The sequence below is a fragment of the Hemiscyllium ocellatum genome, chromosome 25 (genome assembly GCF_020745735.1).
Source record: "Hemiscyllium ocellatum isolate sHemOce1 chromosome 25, sHemOce1.pat.X.cur, whole genome shotgun sequence".
NCBI classification, from domain to species: domain Eukaryota; kingdom Metazoa; phylum Chordata; class Chondrichthyes; order Orectolobiformes; family Hemiscylliidae; genus Hemiscyllium; species Hemiscyllium ocellatum.
The window spans coordinates 52266263-52281277 of NC_083425.1; the positions used below are offsets into that span (position 1 = coordinate 52266263).

A 15015-nucleotide genomic window follows, 5' to 3' on the forward strand; every position below is an offset into this window, starting at 1 on the left:
GCTGATGCATTGTTTTGGAACTTTTGGGGAAAAAAAAAGTCAAAACAACAGCAGTTTTAAAAGGGAGAAGAGCAGATAAAGGAAGTACATGGTGAGGTCAGTACAGGGGGTGGGGGTGTGGGGGAGGGAGAGGGAGAGAGAGAGAGAGAGAGAGAGAAGTCCACACTGCTAACTGACACAGCAGTGAACCTGCACAGTTACTGCCTTTGCTGTTTGAATTCATGTATCGCTGGACATCGGAGAGCAACTGGGGAATTAACAAACAGTGAAATTCACAACTAATCTTGGAGGAACCTGTTTGGGAGAGGTCACAGCACAGAAACAGATGAGTGGCGTGCAATTCTGGTCTCCTTCCTATCAGAAAGATGTTGTGAAACTTGAAAGGGTTCCGAAAAAATTTACAAGGCTGTTGCCAGGGTTGGAGGATTTGAGCTATCGGGAGAGGCTGAACAGGCTGGGGCTGTTTTCTCTGGAGCGTCGGAGACTGAGGGGTGACCTTATAGAGGTTTATAAAATCATGAGAGGCATCAGCAGTGTAAATGGACAATGCCTTTTCTCTGGGTGGGGAAGTCCAGAACAGGAGGGCATAGATTTAGGGTGAGAGGGAAAAGATATAAAAGAGACCTAAGGGGCAACTTTTTCATGCAGAGGGTGATGTGTGTATGGAATGATCTGCCAGAGGACGTGGTGGAGGCTAGTACAATTGCAACATTTAAAAGGCATCTGGATGGATTTATTGAATAGGAAGGGTTTGAAGGGATATGGGTCGGATGCTGGCAGGTGGGACTAGATTGGGTTGGGATATCTGGTAGGCATGGACGCGTTGGACTGAAGGGTCTGTTTCAGCGCTGTCCATCTTTATGAATCTATGACTTAGGAGTAGAAATAGGCCATTCAGCCCATCAAGTCTGCTGTGCCATTCAATTAGATCATGGCTGATCTAATATTCCTAATGTCCACTTTCCTGCCCTTTCCCCATAACCCTCGATTCCCCGACCCAAGGATCCATCCATCTCGGTCTTAAACAGACACAAAGCCTCTGGCTCCACAGCTTTCTGAGGCAGCGAGTTCCAAAGACTCTGAGAGAAGAAATTCCTCCTCATCTCAGTCTTAAATTGGCACCCCTTTATTCTGAGGCTGAAAGATCATTGGGTGGAAGACAAAACAAGTGCAATTCCATTGCCACCCCACGTCAGGTTGTGGGATGAGGGTGGATCTGAGAAGGTGCAGGGGCCAGGAACATACCATTGCCCTGAGTGGCCTCAGTGATGCTATTACCACAGCCTGAGCCAGACCAATAACACTGCTGTTGTCTACTGGTTAACAGACAGACTCATCCCGCAATAGAGGGGGAAATGTTCTGGGTGATGTCACCATTATAATTGAGGAGCAGTATGTTGAAAATGTGAGATGTGGGGGTGTGGTTTGGAGCAGCAGGAATGACGAGGAGCGTTTGGCATGTGTCCTGAATGTTTAAGATTGTAGATGGGTGAGTAATAGCCGGGGTGTGGGGCATTGAGCATTGTGTGAGATTGTTGGGGCACCTTGTGTGAGATGACACTCCATGATGCACATGAGCAGTGATAGGTACATACACCTTAGCAGCAGGAGGAGGACATTCAGCCTCTCTGACCTGCTGCTCCATTTGGTAGGATTGACTATGGTCTCAACTCTACTTTCCTCTCCATTCTCTTTCAAAACTCCTTTAAATTCTTATAAACCTTTCCTCGTTAGTTAACCACCTCACCCGATCCCAGGAATCACTCAGATTCACTGACCTTGACAGTTTGTGCAAGGTCATTGAGTGTGTTCTGGTGCTGAGGGCCATACCCTGGACATCAGCTATTTGCTCCCTCTACCTTCATGACGGATGGTTGTACGGACTGCTTGCTTGATGCCTGCAGCTGAGAATACAAGAGCCCTCTCCCTTGCCTTCTGCTCCATTGTCTTGGTTTCTTTCAGCCGAGCTTGCCTTGGCCATTGTCTTCCAGAAGCTGCTGCAGTTGGTATGAACCTCCCTTTAGGATGTAGATGCTGACTTTAAGTGTCAGCTAGCATTTAATTGATGCTATTCCTGCATGAATCTGACACCCCCCCAACTCCCTGACTTTAGTAATGCACTGCAGGCAGCAGTCTTGTTAATGTACTGGCAAGTTTGCACACTGCCTGTATCTCCTCCATTGGGTGCGAAGTACATGCATGTCTGCTAAAGGGTCTTTTTGAGGGTACATGCTGGAGTATAGAATATTTGGGGGGGGGTGTTTAGACAGGGTAGACGTGGAGAGGTTGTTTCCCCTTGTGACGAGAGGGCACCATCTCAGAATAAGGGTGTGGTGATTGTAATGACGTCAGTCAGCTGGACCTCTCAGAATATGAGTTCCCTGATTGGGGCTGTTAATCTGGTCCAATCAGGGAGCCCTGGCTGATATATATATATAAACAGGAGAGTCAGAGGTTCTGCTCACTCTGAGAGTGGCTCCGAGGAAGCCAAACCAGAGTCAAGTACTGAACAAGTGTGAAATGGTGATGGGATACCGGCCTCTTGTGGAATTATTTCACTTCCGAATCAAGAACCTATAAACAGGAGGGTCAGAGTTTCTGCTCATTCTGAGAGCTGGGTTAGTGTCAACAACTCACCACATGTAAATAAAGGGTGACTAGATGATGGGATACCAGCCTCTCTGGAGTTATTTCAAAGGGGTCACACATTTAAGACCGAGATGAGGAGGAATATCTTCCCCCAAGTTGACGGTGAATCTATGGAATTCTTTAGTGCAGAGGACTGTCGAGACTGGTTCATTACATTTATTCAAGGCTGAGATAGATAGATTTTTAATCAGTAAGGGAATCAAGTGTTGTGGGGGGAAAAGCAGGAAAGTGGAGTTGAGGATTATCCGATCAGTCACTGAATAGTGGAGCAGACTTGATGAGCTGAATGGCCACTTCTGTTCCCACATCTTTTGTCCTTATGATTATGGTCTTCATTATCAGTAAGGCCATTGAGGCAACAGCATGATCCCAGGACAGATTCACCAAGATCTTACCTGGAGTGAGGAAATCAATATTAAAATGTACCAAAGTAGTTCTTGGGGATTCAGTGGTGATTGAGCTGAGGTACTGACTATCTCGAAGGGATATGACTGGGTAGCTACAAACAAACTGGCCCCAATGGCTGACGGGTCATGGAGACAAGATGTCAATGGAGGGGACCGTGTGAAGAGTGGCCTCAAATAGCAGCTGAAACCATTTTGCCACTTCAGGACAAGTTCAATAGATGATAGTGGGCCACTGGAGATAAAGAACGAGGGGAAATGGGCTAGATATGTGGGATTAGATTTTGTGGGGTTAACCGTTTGCAGGGAGGCTGAAGAGTGTAAGCCCACCTGCTTTGTGTGCTTTTTCTCTGTGAGGAGCTGGATTGGCATTTATGTCCTTTGGTGACACCCCCTCCCCCGTTCCCAGTTGTCCACCGCATTGACAGATCTTTCACAGAGAGCACAGGGTGGGAAGGGGGAGATGTGCGGGTTGCTGCCATTTCTTTTTGTTGCTTTTCAGAAAGCTGTTTGTTTTTCAGCGTGGTGAAAGCTGGCGTGACTGATGGAGTGGGGTGTGGTCTGTGACGTGCAAAGGCCTCAAAGAATTCCATACTCCGACTGAAACTCTGCACCCGACTCTCAGGAGAAATGTCAGGAATCTTGGCACGGGATGCAGGATACATTCCAGCCATGCCCTTCCAACACAGGGGAGGGGCTAGCAGACCACAGTCCCTGGGAGGGGGCTGGGCTGAGGTGGCTTTTTCCTGTGGGCCTCTATTGTTAACCATCTCCAGTGCCTTGCTGACCTCCTGGAGGTGAGTTCAGAAAGATGACATGACACGTGCAGTGAAAGGGGCAAACACTGCTTTATTATTAAATCTACAGAACTGCCGCCCTGTTAGAGACAGAGACTCTATCCCCTTGCAATGTCAGAAGTTAGGAGAGTTAATATTGACCCACACACCAGGAACAGGGTTAGCAGATAGAGTCATAGAGTTCTACAGCACGGAAACAGGCCCTTCGGCCCAACTTGCCCATGCCGTCCAGTTTTCACAATTTAAACTAGCCCCATTTGCCTGCATTTGGTCCATATCCCTCCATAACTGACCCATCCATGTACCCGTCCAAATGTTTCTTGAATGATGAAATTGTACTCGCTTCCCCCGCTACCTCTGGCAGCATGTTCCAGACACTCATCTCCCTCTGTGTGAAAAGATTGTCCCTCTGCAGTCTTTTGTCTCTTTCCCCTGTCACCTAGTTTTAGACTCTCTGATCCTGGGCTATCCACCTTAGGTATGCCTCTCATGATTTTATAGACCTCTATAGAGTCACGCCTCAGTCTCCTACGCTCCAGGGGAAAAAGTCCCAGCCTATCCAGCCCCTCGTTATAACTCAAATGGATGCAGAGAAGATGTCAATAGCTATTTTCATTTGCACTGGGAGATGATACCAGGGGAATAAGCTTTCTTTCAAATACCACTGCTGGGACTGAGTTGAGACACCTCCTACCTTTAATGGTGAGGTCGCAATGGAGCCACTGAAGGTGGTTCACAGTCAGGAAGGAGTGTGGCTCTGAGGGGAACTTACAGCTGTTGCCGTTGACATGCATACAGAGGGCATACTGTCAGAATTAGGGGTCACCCTTAGAGACAAAGATGGGGAAGAATTTCTTCCCTTGGAAGTCGGAGAATCTGAGGAATTCTTTACTTCAGAGGGCTGTCGACGCTAGATCATGACTGAGAGAGACAGATTTTTAATCGAGAATGGAATAAGGCAGAAAGGTGGCACTAAGGATTATCAACTCAGCCACGATCCTGTCGAATGGCCAAGCAGATTGATGGGCAGAATGGCTGATATGGAGGGGTCTCTTGTTTGGAAGGTGCTGGCGGAGCAGACTTGACAAGTTGCTGAAGTAGATGATATGAAGGAGCTTGTTGTGAAAGAGGAGCTGCTGATTCTGCAGGAGGATTTATCCATCGAGCAGTACACTGCTATTACTCAGCACTACCCACCGTGTGAGAATGGCCCATCACTGATTGATAAAGATGGGAGTTGTAGGTCATGTCATCTTCACGTTTGGCAGCTGTATGCTGTGAACTTTAACCCTTCGCAACATTGGTTGGTGAGATGCTAAGAGAGAAGAAGACATCTGTGTGTTTTTATTTTAGTTTTATCCATTTTACTGCCTTAGTGCTGATTGGTTAATGGCTAAAATAATGTGTCATGTGGTGAAAACTGGCAGTTTGCAACACCAGGGTCAAAACAGTGGGATGGCTTGGAGAGGGAAGAGGAGAGGTAGAGAGGAGGGGGAGACGGCATGCAGAGGAGAGTCTGGAGTATGGATGGAGGGAATAAGGAGTGTGGATGGATGGAGGGAGTAGTCTATCTGGTTGGAGGGATTATGGAGTGTCTGGAATCGAGGTGGAGTGGGGAGTGTGAGAGTTGGATGAAGAACTGACTTGAGTGGGCTGTTGGAGGAACAGCAGTAGATGGTGATTCAGGAGTCTTGTGGGAATAATAGTGATTATGATTGGCTTGTACATTACTGTCTCTGGAGGCTTATGAATTTCATGCTATCAATTTTGCCCACTCTGACCAGACCTTTGTGTGATTTTGAATACCTTGATTAAATATCCTGTCAGGACTCTCCAATATCCCATCTTCTCTAATCCATCTTCACGACTGAAGTTCCTGATCAACTTTAAATGAAACACACAGCTGCAGCAGTGTCGCTGATTTAAGGTGTTCAAAGATCGTCCTCTGATATGGAGTTGTTTAATAATGTTCCTGACATCAGTACACTTCTGGTCCTGAGCTTCACTCCTGACCCTTGCTTGTTTGTCATTGCTCTGGTGAGATCAAACACGCACACAGGATTGATGTGGATGGGTGCAGGGGTAAAGAACTTTGGGTAAGTGAGGACTGTTTTTGAAGAGACAGGATCCTTGATCGAGGTATTCAAAAGCACGTTCGCCAAAACAAAATACTGCAGTCGCTGAAAATCTGAAATTTTAAAAGAAACAGAAAATGCTTGAGAAACTCAGCAGATCTGGCAGCATTGTAGAGAGGGAAGCAGAGTTAACATTTTGAGTCTGGCGTGAATCAATTTTGGAACTGAAGGTGGGTTTTATATTGCAGCAAAAAGTGGGGAGGGGGAATTGGAACAGACAGGAATGTCAGGGAAAAGGTTTGTGACCAAGGGGATTCAAGCTCACAGGTGACATGTATAAAAGGCTAAGGGTGAAATGACGAGGAGTCTGGACAGTGTAGATAAGGACAAACCCAGCCTACTGTTGTAACCATTGACAACTACAGGCAACAGATTTAAGATGACAGGCAAAAGGAACAACTTTATAGGGGAAATCTTTACACGTAGTGAGTGGTTAGGATTGTGAATTGTCCAAGACTGTTGGAGGCAGGTACAGTCAGAGCATCCATAAGGGAGTTAAACCTATCTGAAAAGGAAGAATGTGTGGGGTCATTGGGAGAAGGTTGGGGATTTGCAAATGGGTGAATTGCTCATGTGGAGAGCTGGTGCAGGCAGGATATGCTGAATGGCCTCCTCCTGTGTTGTAATGATTCTACAATGTGGGTGGGCCTGACTTACACCCATTCGGCTGGGGCGGGGGAGGAGGTGCCAAATAGCAGCACCTGGACCTGACTGAGGGAGGGAGCTGCCTGCCTGGGTGACCCTTCTCCTCCTCTGTTCTCACCTTCTGTGTCACAAGGAGTTGATGGAGGGTGTCCTGTTTCCAGAGCTGAATAACAACACCACCACAGGCAGGGGGCTTGCGGACATGGCTCCAGGGGAACTTAACTGTGGTCTTAGTACAATCACCAGAACAGTGAAGGGAAGTTGAAGGAGAGGGGCATCGGGAGGGCACGCTGTATATTCTGAGGGTTTGTGTTGCACTGGGAGTTAAGGTCATAGAAATTTGAAATTATTGAAAACATCCATAAGGCCACTATGCCAATCAAAGCCTTCTTTCATTCCAAATTCCCTGGGGAAGGGCTGGTTTTAGTGTGTTTACAGAAGTTGTAGCATGTAGAAAATTGGATATGATTGATGATAACCTGAAGGCAGGAAACTCTGCAATTGAGAGAATGCCAATGTTCAAGCTCTCCTTCTGGCTTCAGACTTCACACTGTGTATGGTTTGAACGCTAGGCTTGTGTTTAGCAGAGATGACTTACTGAAATTGTACAAAGCCTTGGTGAGAGCAATTTCGGTCTCCTTACCTGAGGAAGGATGTTCTGACCATGGAGGGAATGCAACAATCATTTACTAGACTGATTCTCGGGATGATATGACTGATGTGTGAAGCAGAACTCGGTCAATTTGGACTATATTCTCTGAAGTTTTGAAAACTCTCGTAGATATCTATAAAATTCCAACAGAACTAGATACGATAAATTCAGGATGTTCCTGATGGCTGAGGAGACTGGAACCAGGGAATCATAGTGTAAGGACACGGAGTAGACCATTTAGGAACTGAGATGAGGAGAAATTTTTTCACCAAGATTGAATTATCTATCACAGAAAGCAGTTGAGGCCAAAACAAAAAGGTGTTCGATATAGTTATTAGGCTAGACAGGTCAAAGGGCATGGGGGAAAAGTGGATTCAGGAATGTGTGTTGGATGGTCATATTGAATGGTGAGGCAGGCTTAAAGGGCCGAATGGTCTACTACTGCTGCTATTTCATGTTTCTGTATTAAAGTACGTGATTTTAGCCTGGGTGGTACAAAAGGTGTGATAATCACTGCTTTGTGCTTCAGACAGGAAAGGGAACCAACATCAGTCAGGAGGTGTTCCTCGCATTACTGTGTCCCAGCTGCCCAGTTCCTATCCCGTTCCCTGATTGTAGGATCATTCTCCTGGTGTTTAATGAGTATAGATATATCATTAGACTGGAATTGGTTTTCCTTTTGTATTTTAACACAGTGGTTGAGTGGATTAACAGACTGGGCTCCTCAGCTCCTTTACACAGATGATACCTTTCCTTCACAATATTCCACTCAGAGAAAGTGAGGACTGCAGATGCTGGAGATCAGAGCTTAAAAATGTGTTGCTGGAAAAGCGCAGCAGTTAAGGCAGCATCCAAGGAATAGGAGAATCAACGTTTTAGGATTCCTGAAGAAGGGCTTATGTCCGAAACGTCGATTCTCCTGCTCCTTGGATGCTGCCTGACCTGCTGCGCTTTTCCAGCAACACATTTTTAAGCTTTGATCTCCAGCATCTGCAGTCCTCACTTTCTCAGAGTGGAATATTGTGAAGGAAAGGTATCATCTGTGTAAGGGAGCTGAGGAGCCCAGTTCACAATATTCCAGCCTTACACCCTGTGACAATCCCCCCGACACCCCACCGTTACAACCCCACAGTTACACCCCCCCGACACCCCACCATTATAAGCCTCCAGACACCCTACCATTACAATCCCACAACACACTACCATTACAATCCACCCCACACCCCACCATTACAATCCCTCTACACACTTCCGTTACAATCCTCCCGACACCTCACTATTACAATCCCCTTGACACCCCACCATTACAGTCCCCTCTACACTGTCCCATTACAATCCCCTCTACACCCTCCCGTTACAGTCCTCTCTCCCATTACAATCCCTGTCTAAGTCCCTCGTTTTGCTACTCCGATTTCTGCATTACCTCCCATGCTACCCCATCTATCTGCCTAGCCCCTGTTGACCCATCACTCGGTGGCGGCCTATCTCCCGCATCTTGCCCTGCCCCCGGTTACAGCCTGACCCCCAGCTGGGGCCTAGGAGGCACGTTGGTAAGAAAGCCTGCATGGTGCTAACTTTCTGGATAGCACAATCTGGGGCTGTAGGGGTGGTGATGGGGCTGAATGGCCAGTGGGAATGTCATTGGTGTGTGTGTGTGATTCCAGTGCTAAGCCTCCTACACACAGAGTGCCCCCCACCCTGGTCCTTTATGGATTGATTTCAGGGGGAGGGGTTGAATTTTGGGGGTCGGCAGGTCATTGCAGAGATAGGGCTGAGTTGGAACAAGGTGCATTGGTGTAATTTGAAAGAGGGAGGCACGATAATTTAAAAAACACACATACCGTGGCTGGAGGATTGAACAGATGAAGTCGGAATAAATTAATTAGCAGAACAAACAAGGAACTCAGACTTCTGACATGCCTGTCTGGAGATTTGAAATGGACTTATAAAAGGGGACTGAGTTAGAAGCGGTGTAAAGAGAGAGCCCTGTGCAAGTCTTCTCCCACTGAATGAACAGGATAGCTGTTCTTGAAGCTCTGTCCTTTTCCCTCCCTTTTCAGTTTGATTCACCAGGATCTGACAGTGTTGTGTTGGAGCAGTGTTTAATTAGTCCTCTCACACACTGTTCATTGATGTGATCTGCCAGCGGGGGGAGGAGGAGGAACTGCGCTGATTTGAATAGATTGATCTTACCGAGAGTCACAGTGCAGCGTTGAGCGAGATTTCACGGCAGGGAGGAGGAGGCTCCAGGCGCTCTGAAAGTGCAGTTCCTTTTCACGGACTACAAACCGAGGTGGTGTTAAACGGCGGACCCTTCCTGACCTGCTGTCCCGTGTGCCAGAGAGTTGTCGGGGGTGGGGGAAGAGGGACTGCTCCACCTGAAGATAGGAGTGTTCCCAGAGGGACACCTCCAAGGGATTGATCTCTGGAAGAACAGGGTCAAAGAGGTGGCTTTTACTTGAGGGGGTTAAACCCTCCTTAATTCTCAAACCCTGCTCAAAATCACCTAAACCTTTAAAACCTCGTCACACCCCCTCAAACCACCCTGAACCCTCCTAAATCTCAAAACCTCTTCTAACCCTCAAACCACCTCAAACAACTCTACACCTCCTCCAATGAGTCAAACCTTTAAACCTTTGTGTAGAGCACACAGCGCCTGGATTTTATTTTGTGAACGCCAGTGTGTGTGTGTTTTGTTTTTTAAGCGGGAAGGGCGGTTCTGAAAGTTCGGGGAAGCTGTCAGGTTGCAAGGAGCAAGTTCTCTCTCTTTTTTCCCCCTCTCTTTCACTCTGCCTCACCCCCTTCCTCCCTCTCCCCCTTTCACCCTTCCTCCCTTTCACCCTTCCTCCCTCCCTCTCTCCCTCTCCCTCTCCCTCTCCCTCTTCCTCCCTCCCTCTCCCCCTTCCTCCCTCCCTCTCCCCCTTCCTCCCTCCCTCTCCCCCTTCCTCCCTCCCTCTCCCCCTTCCTCCCTCCCTCTCCCCCCCCCTTCCTCCCTCCCTCTCCCTCTTCCTCCCTCCCTCTCCCTCTCCCCCTCCTTCCTCCCTCCCTCTACCTCTCCCCCTCCTTCCTCCCTCCCTCTCCCCCTCCCCCTCCCCCTCCCCCTCCCCCTCCCCCCCCCCTCCCCCTCCCTCTCCCCCTCCCCCTCCCCCTCCCCCTCCCCCTCCCCCTCCCCCTCCCCCTCTCCCTCTCCCCCTTCCCCCCTCCCTCTCCCTCTCCCCCTTCCTCCCTCCCTCTCCCTCTCCCCCTTCCTCCCTCCCTCTCCCTCTCCCTCTCCCCCTTCCTCCCTCCCTCTCCCTCTCCCTCTCCCCCTTCCTCCCTCCCTCTCCCTCTCCCCCCTCCCCCTTCCTCCCTCCCTCTCCCTCTCCCCCTTCCTCCCTCCCTCTCCCTCTCCCCCTTCCTCCCTCCCTCTCCCTCTCTGGAGCCGAAATGAAGAGGGAGGAAAAGTGAGATTCCGACAGCACGTCCGAGCGTGACTGGCTTCTGATTCTACTTGTTCCAGCAAAGCCAGCTTCCCCTTTTCAAATTCCCCGTGAGCAGGCACTGGGCTCACACACAGGGAGGGAGGGAGGGAGAAGGTGGGTAGGGGGAATAGGAAGGCAGTTGCGGCCCCTTGGGGGCAGAGGAAAGGTGGGTAGGGGGCTGAGAGAGCCACCTGAGGAGGAGGAGGAGAAGGGTCACCCAGACAGGCAGCTCTCTGAGCAGGACGGCTCCAGGACCACTGTCGGGAGAGAGAGAGAGAGCTCGGAGCAGCCAATGTGATCAGAACTGAGTGTGGAACAAGCCGCTTGGATCCTCCAGAATGGGCCAGACAAGTTCCTGCACTCAGACAGGTTGGTGTGTCTTCACCCTTGACCCCCTCCCCCCCCCCCCCTACAAACTTGGTAGATAACATCCCGTTCTTTCTGTCGAATCTTCACTCATATTCCTCCTACACAGTGTACTCCTCACCCCCTAATCCCATTGCAGAAGCTCTGATTCGTTGCTGATGCCAGTGTTGCCCTGTGACTATTGAGGGCAGGAGTGGGAGCACAGGGGAAAAAGGCTGGCCTTAACTTCATCGTTCAGCCCGACTTAATACCCACAGGTTGACACTTTCCTGAGGGCAAAAGTGAGGACTGCAGATGCTGGAAACCAGAATTTAGATCAGTGTGGTGCTGGAAAAGCACAGCAGGTCAGGCAGCATCCGAGGAGCAGGAAAATCAACATTTCAGGCAAAAGCCTTTCATCTGAGGGAGTGAAGGAACAAATGGTTAACAGTTGGGGAAATGAGTTGGAGAACACGGTTAACGGGTGAGGAGTTGTGTGAGGTTGTTAATTGGTGGAAACGGACTGTAGATAAAACCTGGAGCCGTTGGGGTACAGTGGTCATCGCAAGGCACTGGAACAAGTGGATCACTGCACATAAGTTGGTTTGCAGTGATTAGAGGTGTGCTGAGTGACCTGTGGTAGGTAACTGTAGCAAGTGAGTGACAAGATCCTTGAAAGTTCCACACTTCTGGGAAGTTGTAGAGTAATCCAGCACGGGAACAGACCCTTGGGTCCAACCGTTCATTATCCCTAACTAAACTAATCCCACCTGCCTGCTCCTGGCCCATATCTCCCAACCTTTCCTATTCATGGACTTATCCAAATGTCTTTTAAATGTTGTACCCACATCCACCACTTCCTCAGGAAGTTCACTCCACACATGAACCAATCTGTGTGTAAAAGAATTCACCCTCATGTCTTTTTAAAATCTTTCTCCTCTCATCTGAAAAATGTTTCGCCCTACTCTTCAAATCCCCCATCCTAGGCAAAAGACAACTCGGAAACGCCTGTTCTGGGCTACTTGACGTGGCCACTTGGATCCACACTCCACACACAATCAACCCTCTAATCACTCCAAACCAACTTACGTGCAGTGATCCACTTGTTCCAGTGCCTTGCGATGACCACTGTACCCCAATGGCTCCAGGTTTTATCTCCAGTCCGTTTCCACCAATTAACAACCTCACACAACTCCTCACCCATTAACCGTGTTCTCCAACTAATTTCCCCCAACTGTTAACCATTTGTTCCTTCACTCCCTCAGATTTAAGGCAGTAGGAGCTGCTGCAGTCAGACCTTGGCCACACTCAGCGAGAATATTGTCAGAGGCAGTTTCTGATCATAGTCTGGTAAGCCCCACAGGAAAGTGTCCACCTGTGGGTATTAAGCGGGGCTCAGCTATGAAGTTAAGGCCAGCCTTTTCCCCCTGTGCTCCCACTCCTGCCCTCGATAGTCAGAGGGACTGCTGCACTATTGGAATTGTCTTCTAGCAGTTCATGTCCCAGTTGGATTTCCCTGACCATCCACTGATTTTGTGGGGATGGCTTTCTTGTCCTGCCTACCAGTTGCCAGGTCTTTCCAAACTTTGATTCCCCAAATTGTCACGATAATTCTTGACCACCCAATGCTAGAATTATAACGCCTTCCACTGTTTCCAACAGCATTTCACATTTATTGTAATGCAGTTAAAGTGGCAAATGTCTTGAGTTGGAGGTGCTGGTGTTGGATTGGGGTGGACAAAGTTAAAAATCACACCACACCAGGTTATAGTCCAATAGGTTTATTTGGAAGCACTAGCTTTTGGAGTGCTGTTCCTTTTTCAGGTGGTTGTGGATACTCCATACAAATAAACCTGTTAGACTATAATCTGGTGTGTGATTTTAAACTTCCTGAGGTGCAACACAGAGGTTTAATCACAGACATTGATACTGAGTCACGTGAGGAGCCTTTGTCACTTGCAACCAAATGTTTCATGAAAGGAGTAAGCGTTTTCAACTCTTCAGTCAGGTGGAACAGCATAAGGGCCGTTTCCTGGTGCGTATGGCACAGGTTTTATCCTGACACTTCCAGGAAAGATCCAAAAGAATTTGCATTTAGCTAGTGCTATGATGACCTCAGGACATTGCAAGTGGTGAGGTTGTATACACAGTTGTTTTGTAGGCTGGCACAGTGGCTCAGTGGTTAGCACTGCTGCCTCACAGAGCCGGGGACTCAGGTTCCATTCCAGCCTCTGGCACCTGTCTGTGTGGAACTTGCACATTCTCCCTGTGTCTGCGTGGGTTTCCTCCCACAATCCAAAGTTGTGTGGGTTAGGTGAATTGGCCATGCTAAATTGCCTGTAGTGTTCAGGGATTTGTGGGCTAGTTGCATCAGTTAGTTGAAATGTAGACTGATAGTATAGCGGAATCGGTCTGGGTGGGATACTCTTTGGAGGGTCACTGTGGACCCGTTGAGTGAAATGGCCTGTTACCACGCTGTAGGGATTCTAATTCTAATTTATACATAGCAAGATCCCACAAAGAGCAATAAGGTACTCTAGGTTGTGGGATCTGGTTTGGTGATGTTGCTTGAGGGATAAGTATTGACAAGATCACTGGGGATGGTTCGCCATTTTTCTTACACGTAGTGCCATGGGATCTTTGGCATCCATGTGAGAGGGCAGACGGGTCCCTGATGTGATGTTCTCTATGACTGATTTCAGCTTTATTCTCAAACATTTCCCTAATGTGAGGGGGAGTGGCACTGGAGCCCACAACCTCCTGACTGGACGGTAAGGCTGCTACTGTCTAAGTACGGGTACTTCAGATTATGGAGACATGCTGGCAGCCATAAAAACCTACTAGGAATAGATACATTCAAACAGCCCACATGGAGGTATAGATGTGTGCACGCACACATCATACAGCAAGTCTGTCACATGCACACACCATGCACATGTCATAAAAACATATCGTACTCCGATCAGACTTACACACAGTGTGCACACACATCACATACATATATCACACATGCACATCATACAACATGCACGCACACGTCTCTCACACGCAACACACACAGAGGATGACTGATGTGTTGTGTGGAATGCTGCTTAACCAAACAGGAAACCATTGACTGACACAGGGCGCTTATAACTTGGCGAGAGTTCTGCTTGTTAAGTGTGTGTAAGAATGTATTCAGTTGATTTTTATTAAACAGCTGCTCTGCTCCTCTGATGGAGGTCAGACGTCCGGAAGCATTCCCATCTCACATTGGAGCAGCTTCTGTGGATGGCGAGGGAAGTGTCCCAGAGTTTGGGCTTTCAGGTCAGCAGCAATATCACAGCGTTAGGCTGCTGCACAGCTCTGGAGGTATAAGATCACCCAGTGTTAATATTCCTGAATGCTGTGTAGAAACGACATCCATGCTGAGCATACTGGTGCTGGTGTGTGAGCAGGTTCACATCTCCTGCTCAAACAGCCTGACAACATTCCCTGTTAAAGAATGGCGAAGGCCATGGGTCACCAGAGGGTAATTAGTACTTTTTAAAAAAAGGAGAGAATTGGAATCTTTGAGCAAGAAGGAAATTGAGTTCCAGAATAAATGGACTGCACTTACAACTTCCAAGTACATGATGTTAAATCATGTGCCATGTTAGCTTTCTCTAACGCATTGACTGATGTCAGGTTTTTTTAATAGTTCACAGGATCACGGCATCTCAGACTCGGCCAGCGTTTACTGCCCATCTTATATTGACCTGGAGCAAGTGGTGATGATCCACTTTGTGAACCACTGCAAACCCACCAAGCTGTGAGGGAGGGAGGGAGTTCCAGGTGTCTCAGCAACACTGAGGGGATCAGCGATCTACTCCCAAGTCAGGGTGGTGTGCGACACTGGGAGGAACCATATGGTGTTCCCATTTATTCGCTTTTAGAGGTGGTTTTGGA

The 15015-nt window shown here is 48.4% G+C and overlaps 1 protein-coding gene across 4 annotated transcripts in view; it reads left to right on the forward strand.

Annotated features, from left to right (window-relative positions):
- LOC132827680 (caskin-2-like) overlaps nucleotides 1–15015 on the forward strand; it is a 277191-nt gene that overhangs the window by 122114 nt on the left and 140062 nt on the right. Inside the window, exon 1 of one of the 4 annotated variants that reach the window (XM_060844330.1) lies at nucleotides 10874–11112. The exons of the other annotated variants lie outside the window; for them this stretch is intronic. Coding sequence (XP_060700313.1) covers nucleotides 11082–11112 — 31 coding nt within the window. The 5' untranslated portion in view covers nucleotides 10874–11081. Of the gene's footprint in view, nucleotides 1–10873; nucleotides 11113–15015 lie in introns of those variants that run through there. 4 annotated transcript variants of the gene reach the window in all.